The sequence below is a fragment of the Dryobates pubescens genome, chromosome 21 (assembly GCF_014839835.1).
Source record: "Dryobates pubescens isolate bDryPub1 chromosome 21, bDryPub1.pri, whole genome shotgun sequence".
NCBI classification, from domain to species: Eukaryota; Metazoa; Chordata; class Aves; order Piciformes; family Picidae; genus Dryobates; species Dryobates pubescens.
The window spans coordinates 15,372,549-15,394,022 of record NC_071632.1 but is presented as its reverse complement, the minus strand read 5'-3'; the positions used below and the strand labels follow the sequence as shown (position 1 = coordinate 15,394,022).

General features: G+C 40.2%; 1 protein-coding gene across 4 annotated transcripts in view; it reads right to left on the bottom strand.

Moving 5' to 3' along the window:
• The window catches only part of PRKAG2 (protein kinase AMP-activated non-catalytic subunit gamma 2), a 185,101-nt gene that overhangs the window by 3,365 nt on the left and 160,262 nt on the right, over positions 1-21,474 (bottom strand). For all 4 annotated transcript variants that reach the window (XM_054171407.1, XM_054171409.1, XM_054171408.1 and 1 more), the window contains 9 exons: positions 12,318-12,399; positions 10,790-10,848; positions 7,888-7,933; positions 7,030-7,084; positions 5,877-6,003; positions 5,001-5,166; positions 4,675-4,712; positions 2,504-2,650; positions 202-295 (listed from right to left, as the gene is read on the bottom strand). In XM_054171407.1, the coding sequence (XP_054027382.1) occupies positions 202-295; positions 2,504-2,650; positions 4,675-4,712; positions 5,001-5,166; positions 5,877-6,003; positions 7,030-7,084; positions 7,888-7,933; positions 10,790-10,848; positions 12,318-12,399 (814 nt within the window). The remainder of the gene's footprint in view (positions 1-201; positions 296-2,503; positions 2,651-4,674; positions 4,713-5,000; positions 5,167-5,876; positions 6,004-7,029; positions 7,085-7,887; positions 7,934-10,789; positions 10,849-12,317; positions 12,400-21,474) is intronic.

Below are 21,474 nucleotides of genomic sequence, written 5' to 3'. Positions count from 1 at the left end.
GTTTTGCAGAGTTAGGGGAGAAAGCACAGCTGCATCCACACTGGGGTAGAGCACAGACATCCAGGAAGGTGGGGAAGAGGCCCTGTGGTAGATGTCTGTACACAAAACATTCAACTTCATCCCTTATTGCCCATTAAAACATTAATAAGCGTACTCCCTGCCAAATGACTTATGGCAAAGGTCAGAAGGCCACATCCATACCTGCTGGTGTGAGTACCAAAGCTTGTAGAATGTCAGAAAGGGAGATGATACCCACAATGCTATCTGCTTCATTCACTACCACCAAACGATGGACCTGAAAGCAGGGAAAATATTTTGAGATATTTGCCTGATTTAAAGTAGTAGCTAGAGGAAAGAAAATCAGAAAGATCTTAAAGTCACACAAGCAAAGGGGAAAAAAATGTTTCTAAGTGGTTCAATACCAGTCACAGAATGATTTTGGTTGAAGAAGGCAGGGACACCTTCCACTAATCAGGGTGCTGAAAGCCCCATCCAACCCAGCCAGGAACACTTCCAGGGATGGGACATCCACAACTTCTCTGAGCAGCCTGCTCTAGTATCTCACCACCTAAAGAATCTCTTCCTAGTATCTGAGCTAGATATCCCCTCTTTAGTTAAAAACTGCTACCTCTTGTCCTATCACTATACTTCCTGATAAGGAGTCCCTCCTCATCTTCACTGTAGGCCTCCTTTGAGCCTTTAAGTACTGGAAGGCTGCTCTAAGGTCTCCATAGAGCCTTCTTGTCTCTAGGCTGAACAATCCCAACTCTCTCAGCCTGTCTTTGTAGAGGAGGTGCTCCAGCTCCCTGATCCTCTTTGTGGCTCTCCTCCTCAGTGCAGACATGCCTGCCCTACATAAAACTAGTGCACGTTTAAAAAGCGCACAGCTATCTCACATGGTAACAAAATCAGATCTGAAGTGACAGCTCAGCCAAGATCTAGGTCTTTAAAAGACTTCTGCTCTCAGAAAGCAGCACTCACATCAGACCCAGCTTACAAGCTCTGTCCAGCTCAGCCTGTGATCTCAAAAAGTAAACAAAGTGAGGCTTCCTTCTGAAAAATATTTTTTCAGAGGCACAGCACTGAAACTTGTTCCATCTTGACATGTGCAAGTTGATTTTAACTGAATGTTTCTCACAATTGAAAGTGACTGCCAGATTGGGTTTTAAATCATCGAAATCCTTCATTTCTCATGAAAGAAGAGTTTCAACTTGTCTGTGCAAATTCACTGCAGTGTTAATAAACACACAGACACAGCTGGGAAGAAAGATTTATCATCAGTAAGACTCTTTTTAAAGAGAGATGTTAATTCATGGTTGAGGTCAACCACTTTGTTGCTAGTCAGAAAGGAGGAGCACTGAATTACTTGAACAGTCAATACCTGCCTGACACAGCAAGGAAAGGAAAGGGGGAAGGGAGAGGCTCTTGCTGCATTTCATTTTTGATGCAGCTCCATTGGTGATTTTAGTTGGGGTTATTAGCTTCTGTATATGCACATAATTATTCTTCTCTCAGTGTAATGAATTCAATAAAAATGGACAATGGAATTGTTTCATTTCCAGTAAGATCAAGCACTTGTCTGGCAGCTAAAAATAGCTGGTAGTTCTGACTGACTCATTTTCACATATCAACTCACTATGTTTAGCCTGAATGAAAGGGTAGGAGTTGTTTTTGAAGCCCAAACATCTAAAGCTTAAGATAATAGTAAAATTATCCACATTTGAAAATTTGTGTATCAGCAATGATAAAATTATTCAGTTTCAGGAAGGGAAAAAACCAAAACAGAGTAGATGCAGAAAGACAAGTAAAAATAACTCCTTAGAACTTCCATGAGGCAATTAAGTGGAAAGTTTACTCCTGTCAAGGTTACAGCCCAGAAGTAAAAAACACTAAATGGAGTCACTCACACCTCAGGTAATACAGATTTTCTTCTGCAGAGAGGCATAACAGGGGAGAAAGACCTACATACTCAATTCACCTCCTATATACTCATTCACCTCCTTGTGCATGCTCCCAGTCCTAACAAGATAAGAATGGAATGCACAGGTAAATCATTGAGGGATTCTTCACAAGAATTTATTTTCAGGCCCTGTTTCACAGTGTTTGTATGAAAGCAGAGCAGGACTCTGTATGCATTGACTAACTGCAGCCATTACACTTACTGAACAATATGCCAATCAACCTAGTTGTGAAAGATGGAGTTTAAAGAATTATTTGTCTGCAAACCTTATTTTGGAGAAGCTTTGAATGTAGTTCAGTGTCATAAGAGAGAGACAGCTAATTGAGTATTATTACAGATGAACTGTAAGGTATTTTGCACATCCCTATAAACATCTCTAACCCCAGCCTACAAAGCAAACTGATACCCAGCACAGGTGGTTATGGAAAACATCCTTTCACCAAGTAATCAAAATCACTTAAAAGGAGGAATTTCTAGTATTTATTAGTTTGGCAATACTACTTTTAGCTTACAATAGAGGGGAAAAATAAAAAGCAAACTCACCTCAGCCTTCACTATTCTATCCACAATGGTCTCCAGTGTTTCCAGCATACTACACTTTACAACACCTTCAAAATACTGCGAGCGGTGCTGTAGGGCTTGCGTCACCGTGATATCTAGGTTATTATATGTCTTTTCAGCAGCAAGATTCTGAAAAGAACCCAAGGCACATAATGCATCTCAGTACTCAGTAATAAAGTACTCAGTACAGTAAATATTTTGGCATCAAGTAGACACATTTCTGCTGCAAATTGAGCCTATTCCAAGTCATATATTAGACAAAGCAGATGCTCTTCAGCTTCACTGTTGGGAGCAGCCAAGCATGCACTTATGTTAAAAAGCGGATCACAAATAGGGTTAATTGATAAACACTTTCGTGATGGGCATTACGCCAATGAATATGATCATCCTTTCCTGATGTTTGGCTTGATGTCCCTTGTGTTTTTGCCATGAGCAGAAAATGCAAAGATGAAGTTGTGCAGCATTTAGACTATACAGAATATACAGTTTTTTGTTGATTGTTTTTCATAGGATAGGGGAGGACCCCCACCGCTCTGAACACCACCCATGGAGTAGATCTTAGAGGAGAACCCAACAAAGTTTTTCTTTACCTTTATTTGTGGGCTCAAACTCCCTCTCCTGGACTGTGATGGCACTGCCAGTTGACAACAAATTTGTGTGTGTATACATGTATTTCAGTTAAGTACTATAAAAATAACCTAAAGCACCACCACTTAAAGTAATAAAACCACAATATTCTCAACATTTGTTTTAAGAACAGAACCATGCTTGTAGAACAGCAAAAGCTTTCCTTTGTAGGTGATCACACAGTGATATTTTGATAGTATTGGCACATCCTGGCCTATTGATTTTGTGCACTGAAGCAAGAAGAACTTCAAACTGAAAACACTAGACCAAGCAATAAAATGGAAATCTTTTCTGGCTAAATATACTGCAATTGATTAAGTTTTTGGATTGAATTACACTGAATCTGACATGATCACGATCACGATGACACAGTTTTACTTACTAAACTCTTAATTCCTAATGAAGGACACTGGGAGAACATAAAAAGCCTCTGCAAATTGAAACTACTCTACAATGTTGTGTGTTACATCACACCATTCCTAGGTTTCTCCCTCAAGAACCTGAAAATTAATTCAGAACTCTTGTTATACCTAGCAACTTTGCCAGCTGTACATAAAAGCATAGCTTACACCACTGGCTTAACTAAGCATAATAGCCACGTGGTTTGAAGTTAAAATCACCATCTGAATCTTGCAAATTCTGCTTAGTGGAAGATCTGACTCAGCATTTCAGGTATTTTTTTGGTCTTATTTCAAAGCCTGAAGATGACTGATAAAGGCTGGAAGCCTCAAGAGGTCACTCTCGTTTAACAGCAGCATCTTTCGCCCCCACCCCACATGTGAGGAAAATCTGAAATGATATCAACGCCCTATCTCCTTTCTAGTTCCCAGCTGGGACTAGGAGTTATAGCCTAAAACCTCTGTCATGGTTTTATTATTATTTTATTATTTTCCTGATGCCAGTGTACAGTTTTTCCAAATAAATGACCCAGTGTCTCTAAAGATCCTGTCATTCTTGAAGAGAAAACCATAAGGATTACTCTTCCTTTTGCTGTCTTTCTGCAAATGAATGGAAAAATTAAGGAATCACGTCCTGCCTCAAAGTCTAAGTCAGCTACGAAGTTAAGTTGAAGCTCTGAACCCACCAACTATGAAATTTCATTGTCTTTGATATGTTAGATCACTCTGGCTATAGCTACTACTTCTGTCCTCACCAGCTTTAAGGGCAAAACAGGGTCTTAAACAGTAGAGAATCCCAAAGAACAAAAAGATAAATATCTAGAAGAGACAGGCAAGAACACTAAAGTTTTCAGTATTAAGAACACTGTTTGTGGAATGGCAGCAACTAGGCAAAGAATATCCTGTCTCAGAAAGAGAAGGAAACATTCAAAGCCTGCAACATCCAGAGCAGCAGGAACCTGTGTGCAAATGATACTACTTGAAACAGCTTACATAAGCAGTTAAAAAAATCTGTTTTCTTCAGTTTGTGAACTAAACAGAAGGAACAAATCAGCCAAAACTAGCAAATAAATATTGTATATGCAGTAAGCATTTGCAAATTAAAGAGAATGAAAAAGATATACTTACTATTACATCAAATTTGGAATAAATATCTACAACTTTTCCTAAAAAGAAAAGAAAAAGTTAATGAAGTGCTGAAAAGACAAAATGAATTTTCTTCTGTCTTTCAGACAGGTCAAGAAGGAAAGACAGGGAAAAACCAAACAGCCTACACCAAACCAACAAGTGCTTCCAAGCCTAGCAGCATGTATCTTGCTTAAATATTTATATTCCCTTTCTTCCTCTCTTCTTCACGTTTTACTTTACTCTTTTTCCTCTTCCCTCCACCCTACTCCCCCCACCAGATCGGTCCAGGGTTTGGCCTTATTTACATACAGAAACCCAACACACACCTGACTCATCCACAACAGGCAATGCTGATATCCTCCTCTCTACAAATATATTCAAGGCTTTAATGATAGGAGTGTCTGGATGTATGAAGGCAATGTTATGGTAAGTTCCTATTCCAAGTTCATCCAGATTCTTCTTCATAAAGGCAGGCTTTGGCATCTCTGACATCTAGGGAAGTCAGAATAGACGTGTTTACAAGGCAGTTTGGTGCACTTCCTACATTTCCATACGATTGGTATATACGTTAGGAAATCTCTATTCTCTCATCCATGTAGATTCCAAACGACTCTCACAGATCATTCTAATAACCTGCTACTAACTTCACGTACAGCCAAGACAAGCTGAGATCTAGAAGTATTCCTTCCATGCAAAGAAGCTCCGAATTAAGACTATGTAACTGTTTTGTGGTCATTCCTTTTTGCAGTAACTCATCACCAAAAGCTGTTGACCCTAAGCTATTCATTCCCACTGAAAGTGGAAAGAAGACAATAAAGCATACTAGAGACACCGAATGCTTCATTTTCAACTCTTGTTGCTTGCTTTGGCCTGCTAGTCATTCCTAACATGACTAACGTAAGCTACAGTGAATAATGACAATCTCTGGGAGATGTTTCCTTTTTCTTCTCGTGTAAACCAGCTTCTGTGGCCAAGCAGATCTTCCAGAAAGGACAGAAAAGTACTCAAATAGCTGGGACAAGTCCCTGGTGGTTAATTTTCTTTAAATGACTAAACCCAAGTAAAGGTAATGTACAGGTCCTGCAGTAAGCTTTAATTTCTCAGTTATCAAAAGAAGATACAAACAATGAATATAGAAGTTCATAAAGAAGTTTCTGTAATAAGGCTGTGGGGGTAAGAAAAGCATTACCTCCAATACTTACAAAAAGCTGGAGGAACTTGAGGATTCTTTTATGGGTAAGTATATAAAGTGCATTTCCACTGACTGGATCTATAACTGGCAATCTGTGGATTTTGTTTTTGATCAATGAATATACAGCATCAAAAAGGCTGAAGAGAAACAAAATTGAATGAATTATGACAATGAGTCGTGTCAATACACTTACAACCCCCCAGCAAGTACATGTGCTAAGTATTTGCATCATCTTTAATGCTACAGGAAATAGAAGTTAAGGGATTTCAGGTAAACCTCTGCAACATATCTGAGTATAGATAATATATGTTGATATATGAACAAGATATTCTTGAACATCTAAAACCAGTAAAGTGATGAGAAGTATCTTTTTGTGCTAGAAACTACTGCAGAAATACTATCCTTTTTCCATCAAGGATCCCTGCACTCAGAATGGGTATTTCTGTTCAGATACAGCAGGCATATTCTATTTTTCACTGTTTATCTCAATCCCAAACTTCTGTAACATTTTCTAGGAAGAGCATTTTTATGGATAAGTGTATATATAGGCAACTAAATCAAATGATTATTAGAAAATGTCACTAAATGATAATTTGGTATTAGCAAAAAGTTATTCTTGGGAGATTTGAAACATTCCTACAGACACTGTAGACTACAAGTTAGCAAGAGACTCCGTGCAAGTCTACTTTTCATTCGAGTTCCCCCTCCCCCCACCTAGTCCTAGCAAAACTAGGACAAATAGCTGATGAACACCTACTTGAAGGTGGTTTCCTCCAAAACACATTAATTATACATTTCAAGTCGATACAGGAATGAACTATCCCCATTTGATACACATGGAGCCAAGATTCCCACTAGTGCACTGTAGATTCCACGCCTGGAGAAAGCATTGAACTCAAAGTGCTGCAGTCTGCCACAGAACCCAAGTCCAGTTCAATATTGTGTCTCAAGCTGACTTGCTGCATCCTTTCATAAATGCCCCACTGCACTGAAAACAATTATACTGTTTTGTTGTCTTAGCAGTGCTCTTTACAGTCAGCTACCTCTCCAAATACATTCCTTATGAATTAATGATTTATTCATGACTTGATGGCAATTTCACTGGGGTTATAGCATATCATTATTGGAGGCAATCACTAGAGAACTGAAAAGCATAATCGTACCTTGCATCTGGGGAGATGTTCACTAAAGGTTTAAATGTCTCTTGCAAATAAAGCTCTGGGTATAGAAAATAAAATTGACCATTAACACTTTATAGGCAAACATCAGCTTTTCTTATGAAAACGTTTTATGAATTCATTCCTACAAAAGTAAGTGGAACAGACAGCAATAGAGACAGTTTCTTCAGTTACTCTACCACTTACTCACATTCATTTAGTGACATGAAAAAGATTCATTTTTTTCAGATCAGGACTACAGCAAGCACCACCAGGGGTCACTGCGACAGCAGCAAATAATTCCTCACCAGCTTTTCTTCCCAGACTGCTGTATGGAGTACTTCTACACATTGTTTTATGGCAGATGGGTCTACTTATCATATAAAGCTTCCTCCCTGCATTCAGCACATCTATTCACATCCAGCACGTTTTACAATTTCCTAGTTGCATCATGCACTTCACCCAGGCACAGTTTGTTACTTATCCACCAGTTCACTCAATTGATACGGTCATCCAGTCACTCTCATCCTTGCTCAGACACAGGTCCACTCCACACACACTAATCACCACTACAGCCACACATGTAGCCTTACTCCATTCTTTTTTCTTTCTTAAAGAGTGAGGTGGCACTAATCTTAAAAGAGAGGCAAAGCAGTACATAGCCCAGATCATTCTAGCCCACATCCTGTTTCTGACTAAAAGAAAGGCAGCAGGAGCTAACAGACAAACTTTTACTACTATTTCTGCTTTCATGAAAAATTATGTGGAGAGAGACAGGCTACATCTATGATTCATTTAAAAATACAGTACTACTAATGAAAAACGTTAGAACACACTAAGTTATCAAGCAGTAAATATTCTTACCCCTCCAGGTTTCTATCTTGTGCTCCTCCAATTCATAAATCTGAACCTACAATGGGTAGATGAAAAGTTTAGCCTGAAGTATTAATTTTAAAGCCAACCTCATTAACAGCTTGTACATACCCAAGTAATTTCCTTACATTTCACTGCAGACAATTTAACAGAGTAAGAACAGTCTGGAATAACATTTCTTGGCAGTAACAAGAAGGGTGCAGTCTTGTTCCATCTAGAGAACCATATTGGACCTAACATTGCAAAGGACAGGAAAGATCTTTTACCTGCCTAGGTTTGTAGTCTAGCTCCCTTCTAGATTCAAAAGGCATCTCCTTAGTAATTTATCTCACCTAAAACAAATCATGGCAATTCTTTACCCAAAGCAGTAAAAAGCTTATGTTCATAAAAAGCTTGTGTTCATGATTTGATTTCTTAATGCTAACAGAGATAAACTTTACTGGTACTTGATTGCGAGCGAGCAAGAGCACTTGATTTAATGCTCAGTTCCGTCACAAGAACCAGTACTGAATTTTCCTCCTCGCTCTCCCCAAGTTTAGTCTTTTACTGACAGTAGGTTCTTCAGATGTTTTCAGACACTGTACCTAAGCCATGCATGCCCTCAGCATCTCTCCTGTGCCAGCAATGCTGCTCCTATGACCTGTGCTCAGCTGCTCCAGGAGTCAAACAGGCAAAAAAAAAAGTTACAAAACTTTTTCAGCTTTCCGCTGGTTTAGCTTCCTTAACTGGCTCGCACAAAGGACAGGCAAACGACACCAGACAAAGGATGTGGCAAGTCTGCAACTTTTGATGGCAGCTTATCAAATCAGATCAGCAACGGCAAAACACCCTCTAGAGTCCAATCTCTGAAGTCTAACAGAAAACAAAACCAAGAGAGACAGCAGCTATTTCACAAAGTTCTTTGCCAGAAGACTGTATAACCTCCCTACAGCACCTCCTTTCACCGTGCTGATGGTTTTCCAGAAGTCCTTCAGATGTGACGCTACCCTTCTCTGAAGGTATCAAGCTGCAAGCCAGCCACTTGCAGCAGTAATTGCACTTGCTATAGCCTGGGCCAGAGGTGCCTATCAGCTCTTACACAGCTCTTCTCTGTCAGGCACCTCTGTGAACACTGCCAAAGCTGATGAGTTTTCAGGTGAACTGTAGAAGTCTCCACGAAACAGAGTACATTTATCTTTGAGCCCAAGGAGGCTACATTTAATGATTACACTCTGGAATTTGCATCCTTTGAAGACTGCAAAGGAATGTTAAATTGATGTACTATAACTGGGCTACTCAAATACATCGGTTTTGGCTGACAAGATACCTACACAAGTCAGTAAAATAATTCTTTGGAAAGTTTGACAAAAGGCAGTTAAGACACCGGAGTGCAGTTCAGAAGATCTACTGAAGTGATCAGAAGAATAAGAGACCACTGTAAATGCTGTTGAGATGAGGCTAGATCTAGCTCTTGGACCACATACAGGGGAGAAACTACCTGGGTGCTGCTCATCAATCATTTAAAGGTATTGTCTAGTACAAGAGCAGCAATATGCTTCCCACTGTACGTGTCATGATGCATTTAGACAGAATGATTAAAATAATTGTATTTTCAGCATAATTTTACCTATGTTAACTGGAGTGCACCTTGATGGAACATGATTTCAATAATATATCAATCACTTAAGTCAAACCCTGTCACTTCAAATATTCACTTTAATCACAGCTACGGAATAGGATGTCAGGCAACGCAAATAGGACTGAAGCAGTCAGGCCTTAGGTACAGTTACATGGAAGCATTGAGGTTGAGGGTCATGCAACCTTTACCAAGAAGGAAGAGCAGTGCAGCACACTGACATCTGACAAGAATTTCACTATAAAGTAAAAAAAGCTAACATGAGCTTTGTGAGGAGCCAGATACTTCAGATGTCTGCTTCATCCAACTGCTCTTGATTTTTCAGCTAGTAAATACAGTACATGTTTTAATTGGCAGAGGGGGAATTGTGATTTGACAGGAACAAGAAAGGGATGTAAATGTACAGAATTCATCAGCTGACTGCCAATGGGAATTTTAAATTGCAGTTAATTGAAGTCAACACATCCCCCACTGATTGTGCAATTCAGCCATGGAACTAAAATATTTGCATATGTATAACTAGTTTAACTTGTTTACCCCAAGAACAGAATAAACTTTTCATGCATCCAAGCCTCATAAGCTAGCATGGTGCTGAACTCCACACACTGCTTTCATGGTTACAATACAGAGATGTTTACAGGAACACATGAACCATGCACAGCTATGTACCAGACCTTCAAATACAATGAACTTTTACATGTAATTTAAAGATATTCTCCCCAAATGCTTCGTGGGGGATATTTGCCATTTACACAGAGCAGATTGCTATTGAAATGTGTGCTTTGAGGCTGAAGCAACCTGAACACACATAATACAGCAATTCATTATCAAATATTTTCCTTCACACTTCTTGTATCACATCTAGTTTTCAGTAAGTCTGTCAAGCCAGGTCCTTCACCTGCCATGCAGTATTCATTGCTTACAACACTAAGTGGAACCTTGTAACCAAAATGAAGGTTATCGTTACAGTGAAGCACCACACAAAACGTAACAAATGGTAGCAGTCATTAAGACAATTCCTCATGTTTATACATATATAACTGAAGCAGACAGATTATGTTACCTGCCAAGGCTCCTAGTACTTTCATGGCTAAAGCTGGGAACTGAACCCAGGTGTCCAGATACCATTCTGATACCTTGCTCACAAAGCCATCTTTTCATGGGAGTATACCTGTAACACAGCTAAGCTGCCACCTACTAATTTTAGTAACAACCATCACCAAGCCTTCAGCCTCTGGACTGTATGGCAAATAAAGCATAGCTTAACATCATACTTACCATTGGAGACTTGTAGTATCTATGCAGTATGTTAATGAAATCTGTAATTGTTAACATTCCTGTAACAAGTGATACAGAAAGAAAAGTTGTTCAGATGTACACTCAAAGAAAACAGCTAAAGAGTTCTACATTTACGTTCACAATTCAATGAAGATTAAATCCGCGTAACATACCGTTGGGCTAACCAACGGTGGCATTCCAAACCAATGACTATTCCCTTTCACACTGACACAATGCTGCAGCACAACAGCAGGTATCTGCAGAAATATTTAAAATTATAACCTATGTGCTTCTGTTCTTTCAGTCTGACTCGAACAAAACCTCGAGTCCAGACTGCATCTATCCCCAAAAGCATGGAAAGAAAAGAGAGGATTTAGAACATCCTTAAAGGCTGGAGGTCTAACCTTGCCTTTCATTTTCAAGTAAGACACATTCTCATTACATCCTTGCCGAGTCAGACAGACACTCAGACTCAAATAAAGGAACAGTATAATCCATTTTCTTGAATACTACTAATTGAAGAACTTCATTCAATTATTTCCACAGTAATCCTGAAAGCCTGTGTTGAAATGTGTGTCTTTTCTTTTTGAAGGAGATAGCACATCCATAATACAGGCATTTTAACCACTAAACTGCATAATACAATAGTTATGATTAATGTAGTTAACTGAAAACACCAGTTTTGTTGAGCTTTCATGTTCTACATTTAAGACGACGTCATTGCTCCACTGTTTACTACTCTTACATCTAAAATGGAGAAAACAAGTAATGGGGAAGGGAATCATTAATCTGGAAGTCAGCTTTGAATCACTACAGCTTAGTTATAGATAGAAAAAGAAGTTAAATATAGAAGACACAAACCATTCCTATGCTGTACTACATCAAAACTGTTCTTCCACCCTTGGATTTGAAGTATTTTAACAAATGCTTTATAAAGTATCTATTGTTTATTTCCAAGAACCCTCAGTCTACGTTCCAGGTCACAGGCAGCACATTTTCATCTGCCACTATGACCCTAACTGCAACAAAGACCTGATTTGGGGCAATTATTGTGACAATTAATTACATGACTTCTAAAAACAATCTATAGAGCTAAGGCTTTTCTCTCAATATGGGACAGCTCTCTAATCTTCAACATTGGTTCTGGTATTTTAAGATTTCTCTGCACACCTGACAGAGAATGTGCAGAGAAAGACAGGCTTTTGTCACATGTGCATATATTGTAACAGTTACTTTTATTTCCTATTGCCAGCTTTCCTTTTTTGTGACCATTACCTTCATTTCTAAATACACAGTGACAGGCACAAATTAGAGACCAAACTTCAGGAGGTTAGGACCTAGAAGAATCCTGATTTACAAAGCACAGCATCACTATGAAAGCTGACAGCCTATCACTCCTCCTCATAAAAAGGAGAGACCCTCTTTGCCAGTCTGTCTCTAGGATGTGTTAGATGATGGCTAGCCCCTTCCAAAACAGTAAAGCACTCTGAAAATTCAAGTAATCCTGAATAATGTCAGAACTACTTACCTACAAAACTCTGTTTTTTACTCTCCCACAGTGGAGCTGCTCTCACACCATTTGCCACCAAGGCAAAAAAGGCTTTCTTTACCTGCAAAACAAATCAACAACTAATCCTTGCTCTTAGCTTTGCATGCCAGACAACAAGAGAAAAGCTTCCCCCGATACTAGGGGAAAAAAAGCAATTTCAACAAGTTACTGGTATTCAAAACTGAACAAACGCCAACCAAAAACCAAAACAAACCCCCCAAAAATCACACACACCAAGTTAAAATCTTGAGCCTTTCACTTCTAAAATGGTTTAAAAACTTAGGAAAAAGCTTAACAAAATAAAAAAATATCTGGTTGTGCCCTGTGAATATTCCAAGTGAAAGCCTCTGATGAAGTAAGGTGACAGAGCTGAAAAGGTGTGCTCACTAACCTCTTAGGTCTGTTTGACAGTAACCATAAGAATTCAATGTCATGATTTGTGTGGGTAAAACAACTCTGTAATGAACACAATTATCACAAGTGTTCAGTTCACTGAGAGCTTAACATCTGGAGACAGTGGAAGGTGTCCCTGTCTCTGGCAGGGAGGTTGGAACTAGGTGGTCTTTAGGTCCTTTCCAAACCATGTCTTGTTTCCTCTACAGCTTCCAGGGTCATGAGGCATTGTCTAGTTATTTTAAATATGACTAAGCAATGACCTCAAAGGATTAACTTGCCTTTTCTGCTGCTAAAAACATGTAACCAAATACTTTCATTTCTAAATTAATCCTCCCTAAATTCTGAATCAGATGTTGTAAGGGCCATTCTCAAAAGAAAGTAAAATCTTCCCTGCAAACATGCAGTAGACACACTTTACCACACCTCAAAATCCTGATCTCTTGGTGATACACCTGAGCACATCATTCATCCTGTCCTGACCACACTTCTGAATAGTCTTCACATGGAAAACACGATACAGAAGTGACAGTTCTTGCCCAGGCCTTAACCTGCTCTGGCACAAAACTAGGACAAAGCCCATCAGTATCTTCACATCCATAAAATTAGTCCCTGGTCCAAATGGCACAGAAGTAGCAACTGCTTGACAACTCCAGTCTGAGCAGACCACGAGTACACAGTGGTATCTTAAGTGTCTACTTTCAGTTAGGTACCAAGGAGCATCTCTGCACAGATTCAGCAATAAGAGGACTTTGCAGTCAATGGAATCAGCATGCAAAAAAAAGGAGCAAACAAAAATGTAAGTAGAAAAAACCAAGGAGACAAGTGCATCTGCCAGTCTTAGCTAGAACTCTTGGAAAAGTCTGCAAAGCCTTCCACGTGACAGCCAGTGCCATATGATGCTTGACAGAATCTCCATTTAGACTCAGCGTTACAGTGCCGCAATTTAAACTTCTAAATGTTAGTAAGACTTCTACTCTGCCCCAGAACACATGGTCTCTGCCCACACTTCAGTAGTTTGCAGTGAATGTTTCCAAGAGTTTTCCTACTGTACATGAAACTGCAGTCTTTCAGATTTGACTGATGCTTTCTCAATGCAGCTCGACCACTTTGCCTCTATAAGAGGCAAATTTACCCTCTTGACCTTAGCAGATGACAGTTCTCAGAGCTGCCTCCTGACTTCAATGTTTCTGCCATGTTATCAATGAACAGGCAACAGGAATAATGATCTGCTTCACCACCATTAAACTGCATTAAAACTAATGCCTCCATACTGGGAAAAAAAAAAAATCCCCAGGGTCACAAATAAGGCTGTGAGAGAGACACTACAGAGTATTTATCTAGAAAATGCTTACACAGAAAGGTCCCAGAAGTATTTGGCCACAGGAGGAGTCAGGTAAATCAAACATGACCAAATCGACCACAGCAGCACACTGACTCATAAGGAAGACTTAAACCACAGAGAAACCCTCCAGGCAGAGACATGAAGTGTTCCCACACAGTAGCATCACAGTTTGAGTTCATGCAGCAAAATCTAACACAGGGAGCTATCTAGGAAGCAGACAGAAGAGAGAAGTGAGATCAAACAGACTAACTCCACCATGAGGCAGGGTAAGTTCTAACCATTCTTCACCAAAAAAGCAAAAAGCACACTACCTGAAAGTGAGAGCCTTAGCTCTGGTATCTCCTCATAATAGCTATTGCATGTATTGACTGTCACTGACAACTCATGTCCCAAGCCTTCTATAAGAGTAAGACATTCAAGCTGCATCAGAGCAAGAATGTAACATCCTATCTACTAAAGCCATGGGGAAAATAGCTTTCTTCCAGATCATTATCATACAACAGAACTGCTCAAGCAAGTTTACAAGCTCCATAACTCTGATAACCTGGAAAAGAATCATGCTCACAGCAGAAAAGATAGAGAGACAACTACTTCAGGCATCCTCCAAATTCTTGCTCATACTTCTATCTCGGGTAGAGCAGCAGCAAAGACCACCACCGAGCACAATGCTCAAGTGGGCAAGATGGTAAAAAAGTGAGGTGTTACTTCAGATTCAGAAGTAAGGCTTCAAGACAGACAACTCCAAAGTCACACTAGGCAAGATGCTGAGCTTGTAGACACTCCAGAATGCAAACACACGACAGTTTATGTGCAAGTTACTTGGCTCCAATACTCTCAGGAACCTTCAGTTCGATGCCATCTTGTCCAGCTTTAAAAGGCAGATTTTGGAAAAAGCTGTGGGTTGCTGAACAGACACTGAGAGAGCTCAGACTTAAAGCCTTCATAAAAGACAGTAAGTTCAGCTTAGGTACTACAACCTAAAACATCTGGTGTAAAACATCACCAAAATTTGGTAAAATAAACCCCAACACTTAAAACTCACCCCTCTGGCCATCCTCCTAGACCAGAGCTTAACTGATATTCCTATTGTATTCTTCAGTTTTATAACAAAGAGTCTCAAAATAAACCTTTTAAGAACCAACAGCATTGTTTTATTTTATGTTAACACTTGTCTCTTGTTTAAGGTAATTTTGAAGCAACAAAACCACTTCATTCTTACTTGCTACAACTGCTTGCAAGCACAAACATACACTCATCCACTCATGCTTTCCTTTAGTTTCTGAGGCTTACCAATTTCAGTTGCCCAAAGTACAGCTTGGTGGCCAGCCAAAGCACTGGGGTGTGGAGCTGGGCATCCATCCAGCACATTTAGATGTTTCAGTGATGTTCACATAAAATACCCACAAGAGCCTTCCTTTCAAATTATACATCGTCTGTAGCCTTTGAAGATCTCTACTATGTCCCAATCTTTGGGCCTCCAACAGCGTTTTTAATTCTTGACCCCACCAGCAATGCTCTCTGATCTCAAATGTTGGGCTGGCCTGACCTTCACAAAACCATTGTTTGTCAGCCAGATCCCATAGATTGCTGCTGTTCAACATGTACAAACATCCTTTAAACAAAGCACTTTTGTTCTTATTAACCATGTAGTGGTCCTAACAAACACAGTGAGCCACTAAAAGTGGGATTTATCTGCCCAAATTTAGAGGTTACTGACACATAGGCTGACCTTGCATATTCACTGCACCTCTTCATAGCCAGCAAGGGTAAGAGTCATTCGTGTGGCATGATTTACCAGCTTTAGACAGAGGTTAAGTTGCATACCACAGATGTCATGTCCCCCCCTCAGTGACTAGAAGATACCTAGACATTTACAGTTAGATGAGGAATCCCACTTTATGTGACTACTTGTCTTCGATGTTCTGCACCTGAAGTAGAAGGGTCTCATTATGGCAAAGGAACACAACTGAAATCCTGCATGCATCAGTTACTACAATAAGCAGAACAGGAGCAAGCTTTTCTTAGTACAGAAACTCCTAATAGGTTTATAATGTCTCCCCTGCTACTCCCTCACGCCACTAGGATTTCAGGTAGTGCCACTTCTGTATCAGGGGCTGTAAGGCAGATCTCATACAAGGAATTCATCACCAGTTTTGTGTAGTAGTTTGACAACACAGCCAACAAAGAGGCAAAACAAGGTAGCCGAGTCACATTAACAGGGCAAAGCAGGATACAAACCCACTCTCAGGTCTAGTAAGTTGCAATCTTTTCTTCTCTGAAAAACACTTTTCAGCAGTGGCTGGAGGTGCCCAGACTGTCTTTTTCCCCAACCCCACAATACTAAGTTGAGTACACAACTTCACCACAGAAAGCTCTTTGGGCAACCCTCTTCTTCCACAATACCAGCATCATCTTCAAAGGACTTACTGCCACGGCCTGAAAACTTCTGTGAACTGAACTGGAATCAAGGACTCCAGCATTCATCCCCAGATCCCACAATCAGCACCTTGACAATACAAACTAAATATGCTCCAAACACATCAGGCACTTTCACTTTGAAATGATTCACACCCAGATGGCAATGACATTTAAACACCTTCAGCAGAGAAGGTAATTCTTCCCTAACAAGATCTGAAGCAAGGAAGTGGGCCAGTTTCCCAGAGAATCTCCAACACCAGCTTTCCAAGCAGTAAGCCTTGTAGGCAAAGCCACTGGAAACAGCCACACTGGGAAGGGTATAGAAATTCTTTCACAGATTAAGATCTTACCAGAAAAAAAAATGGAGGGGGAGCGGGGAGGGAGGGCAGGGAAGGCAAGAAGCCACGCACAAATACCTCACCTACACCCTGTGCAGACCAAGAAGTTTCTGCTTAGTTGGTATAATGAATTCATATTACCTTCCTCCAAGATCCAGTAATGAATGCTTACCATTGGTTTTGAGAGCTGCAGGAATTAAGCTCCTATGCTTGTTGTGCACAAGCAACAGGAGCACTCTGAAAAAGCACAAGGGTCTTCCCATATTACACTACTGACTCCAGCCTGATCTCAATCAAGGGAGCTTTTATGTGGCCTGCTCAAATGCCTCAGCCCACACACCAGTCAGAAGCTAAATTATATTATTCCCTTACAGTTCTGCGAGACAAGCAAGGAGGGGTGCTCCCACTCCTCCAAAATGCAGACAGTACTAGTTAAACATTTAGCAGCTTTGACTAGGAAAAACCTCAAAGCCAATTAAACAACAGACAGTCAATCCTTTTGTAAAGCTGTAAGGTCTCTGTTGTGACCCATGACCAAGAGTCTGCTGTATTATTTCTGGAAGCAAAAGATTCTAGAGCATTCTTCCTGGGAGCCTGGTCTATCTCATTACCTGGAGAGAGGCAACAGCCCAGGTCAAGAATGACCTGGAGGAAAATCAGAACAATATTCTATTCATTTACTGAATAGAATCAGCACAAGGAAGAGGGGGGAAAAAAAAAAAATCCTCTTTCATTCTTCTAGTGTGGAATCCATCACATGCTTTGGGGAAGTTATATTTACTTCCAGCTTATCAAACCACCAGAAAAGTGAAAACTGCTCCAAATGTTTGGTTTTTTTCTAGTTATTTTTGAGAAATGTATTTGAGCTCTTGCTAGTGCATGACAGTTCCTGACAAAAGCTTACCTTAGTGACAACATCTGGCCCATTACCAATTTAGATCTTTTCATTAAACAGAAATGTTTAAAAAAACACAAACCCATCTAACCTTCCAGTCATTTCATTGTCCAAGGTTTCCTCATGATATAAATGAGTGTGTTTAGGATCCTACACACTTATTTTGATGATTGTTTCCACATAAACTGGACTTTTGTTAGCTTATGCAGAAGTGCTGGGCAAATAGTTTAAAACCAGTTTCAAAGTCAAGGTGAGTAAAGGCTATATATATAGCTGCATAGCACATACCATTTTTAACAGCTTAGAATTTAGCCAAAGGTAAGGCAGAGCTTTCCTCCCCGTAAGAGCTTGCACTAACTTCACACAGCCACTCTTTGTTAATTTGTTCGACATGGAACAGGAAGTCCCTGTCCTATACTTACCTTTTACATTCCTCTTGAAGAGTTAATTGCTCTGCACTCCAAAATAAGCTCACCTTTATGTAGGCTGGGCAAAGTCAAAACAAATTAACAAATTTGTTTGGAGGTCAGACAAAAGTCTGGCCCTAAGTAAGCTTACAGACAGAGTTAAGCTTCAAAGACTGCTATGGAGATAGCTAAGGGCCATTTCCTTTAAAAATTCAAATCAACTTCAGGATGGAGGGAAAATGCACTGGCCTCTAAAGACAACATCAAACATATGCAGTAACATGGAAAAATGTGAAATTATATTAACAGATGTTAGACAAAAGTATCCAACTGATGGAACATGAACACAGTGCTGTATTTTGTTGATATTTGAATTCAATACTGTGATTACTAAAATTCCTATTTCCATCAAAGCATAAATATCAGTTGCAAAGGAAAAGTGGTGTCACTGTATGTATCTCACACAAGTCAAAACCAACAATCAGAAAGTAAAGGCAGATCTGGATGCCAACTTATATCCTCAGACCACTGCCACATCAAATGCATTACCACCTGCAGAGTACTCAAATATTGTGCTGAAGACAAAATGGTAACCAGTGAATCTGCATTCGGCTCAGTGTTTTCCTGGAGGCTGTCATAAAGATAATCCAGATCAAGTGATCAAATTATTTTCATTATTATGAGCAAGCACATGCTCATTCAGAGTAGCTCTTCAGGGGACGACCCTCCTAGCCCCCTCAAAGGGGCTGCAAAGTGTTTGTTCTCCTATTGTTTGTGTCTTGGGAGATGTGCAAGAGATGAGACAGACACTTAATCCACTGCAAGCTGCACACTGTTGTAACTTGCCCAGTTTCCCCATCAGCCAGAGAGGGAGAGCTCATAACACCCAATTGTCTCTTGACTCCCTTCCTGGTCAGATAAGATGTTAAGAAGTTTCTTCCATGTGCGTCAAGCAAAGATAGCATCTTCTCTGGGAAAAAGGCTGAAGCTTGTTACGGACAAGCAGCATTCATGGGTCACAGGCAGGGGAAAGCCACAGCACTGAAGTAGAGTTAAATATAATTCTATAAATATTTATGAGGAGCAAATACAGGCTACATCTGTATTAGTCAGCTAAAAGGATGAAAAAACATTCCACTGTCAGTCTAAATCAGGAGCCCTGTGCCAGCCAGCACTCTTCCAGGCAACAACTGCCACTGCTCAGGGTACAGTACGGGCTAGGGACCGTTTCAGGTAGGCAGGCTAGATGCAGATATTGGTTGGGGGGAAATAAGCAAAGCTATATTAAGGCAAACTGAGCTGTGCCAGTTGGCCTCGGGCAGGTAAACAGACCTTGGCTCGGTACATAGATGTTGCTCAAGCCTGTGCCAAGTGGCACATTCTCCAGCTGAAGTACAGAACAGTTCTCCCTTAGCATATGATCTGATGCCTAACAGAACACATGAGATACACCACTGCTTTCACAACAGCCAAGTGCAGGTGCTGGATGCACAGGTATTCTGGCCACTCAAGACCAGCCTGGTGTGCTAGCATCAGGAGCAGCAAGATGCTTGGTAGTTGCTGGCGTTCAGAGGGCCCCCGTGCCTTCTGACTGACAACCAAGAAAGACTGAAGAGATTGTCAGCCTATTCCTGCTCTTTCTTAGATACTATTTCTGCTATATCAGGCCTTCTGTGTGTTTCCATTGTAATGGCACCTTAGCACCTGCTCTCTTATTCAGGGTTAAAACAAGATCCTTTACAAATCTTTACACTAAATTTGCTAAAGACATTGAGACTAAGCACCTATGAATAGATGTTACCTCAGCAGTATGACTTGTGCCACATTATAAATTAACATCTCCAATTTTCCCACAGCTACACCACAGTTTCAGAATACTTTCCACAGTTTCTCCTAAGTAATATTCAAGGGTAGAGGCATGTGATGTGCTGTAATTGCTGACCAGCAGAGGGAGACGGGATACTGTCATCAAACAAAAATCTAACATCAGAATCTTGCAAAGATGCCATTAGAACCCAGGTCCATTTCATCTTCCTCCATCGATTGCTACCAGCTTCTACTGAGGCAAAAAGTGACTCCTTAAATATCCTGGTTTGGCTCTGCCATTATTAATAAACTGAATTCAAATCTTAACAGAACTTCAAGGCTTTTGTTTTGGTTTGCTTTAAATTAATTAAACATTGATTTTGGTATGGATGAAACAGATCCAGGGAAGACAACACATGCAAAATCCTCAGTCTGAGGGGACTGCTAGACACAATGTTTCACAAGGCTCCATGATACTGATGCAAAGTCCCGAAGGACTGGAAAAATTAGTCTTTCAATTCCAGCTGGTCACTGACAGCTAAGAACTCAACAGGTTGTGGGCCTTGCCAACAAGCTGCACATACCAACTCCCTACAGATTCTCTCATAGCATGAGAATTAATATCTCTTGAAACTAAAAGGAAGTCAATAGTCTTTAAGAAGAAATGAAAGCAAACACTATCATCCCAAATTTGATCTTTCAGGACAAAGGAGTCTGAATTCTTCAGTCCAGAGTTGACTGTCATTCTCTCTCTGGGTCAGAAGAAAAACTGCAGAACTTTACCACTCTGAGGTGATGAAAAAGTCAGTACCATCAACCTCCCAAAGAAGCAAGGTTCTGAGAGACAGAGAAAGAAATCTCTGAAAAGGAATGTAGAAATAAAGTGCTCATTAGTATTCTATCTCAATGTAACAGATACTCTTCATTAGACTTCATAATGCTTGCACAACTGGAGTCCATGCAACTGGTGAAACAGGAGAGCAGATGTAGCCGAAAGACTACATCAAAACAATCAAGAAGTGTTTGCTACCAAGAAAAGCAAATGTGAACATTTAAATTCTGAAAGACCGATTTCTCTGCACCTGGAAGCTCTTCCTCTAAGACTACAGGTTAGTTTTTCCTCTCTCTCATCACAGATGTGATGTATTTTCACTACAAAATCCAGTGTCCAGTAAAACACATGGAAGAACTCTAGGGAAATAAAAGTGACTGCTCCATTGATACCAATGCACTTCAAGTTTCTAGTAGAAGACTGGCCCTCTGGGTAAAGGAAGAAATAATTTGCCCTAGGACACTGCTACAGACTGCACTGCTTTCTTGGCTACCAGATAAGTTAGCAGCAGGAGATCCTTTGGCACACAGGCAGAATCCTAACAGCAGCTTTGCTCAAGTTTTAATATAATACTAGTACCGGATTAAATACTTACCTTTGAGGACTCTGCCAAGGTATCAGAGGCAACACATTGAGGCCTCAGTGTGCTTAGAGTCTAAATAGTTAAGAGATGAAGGAAACTCCTTCACTTGCAAGATGCCT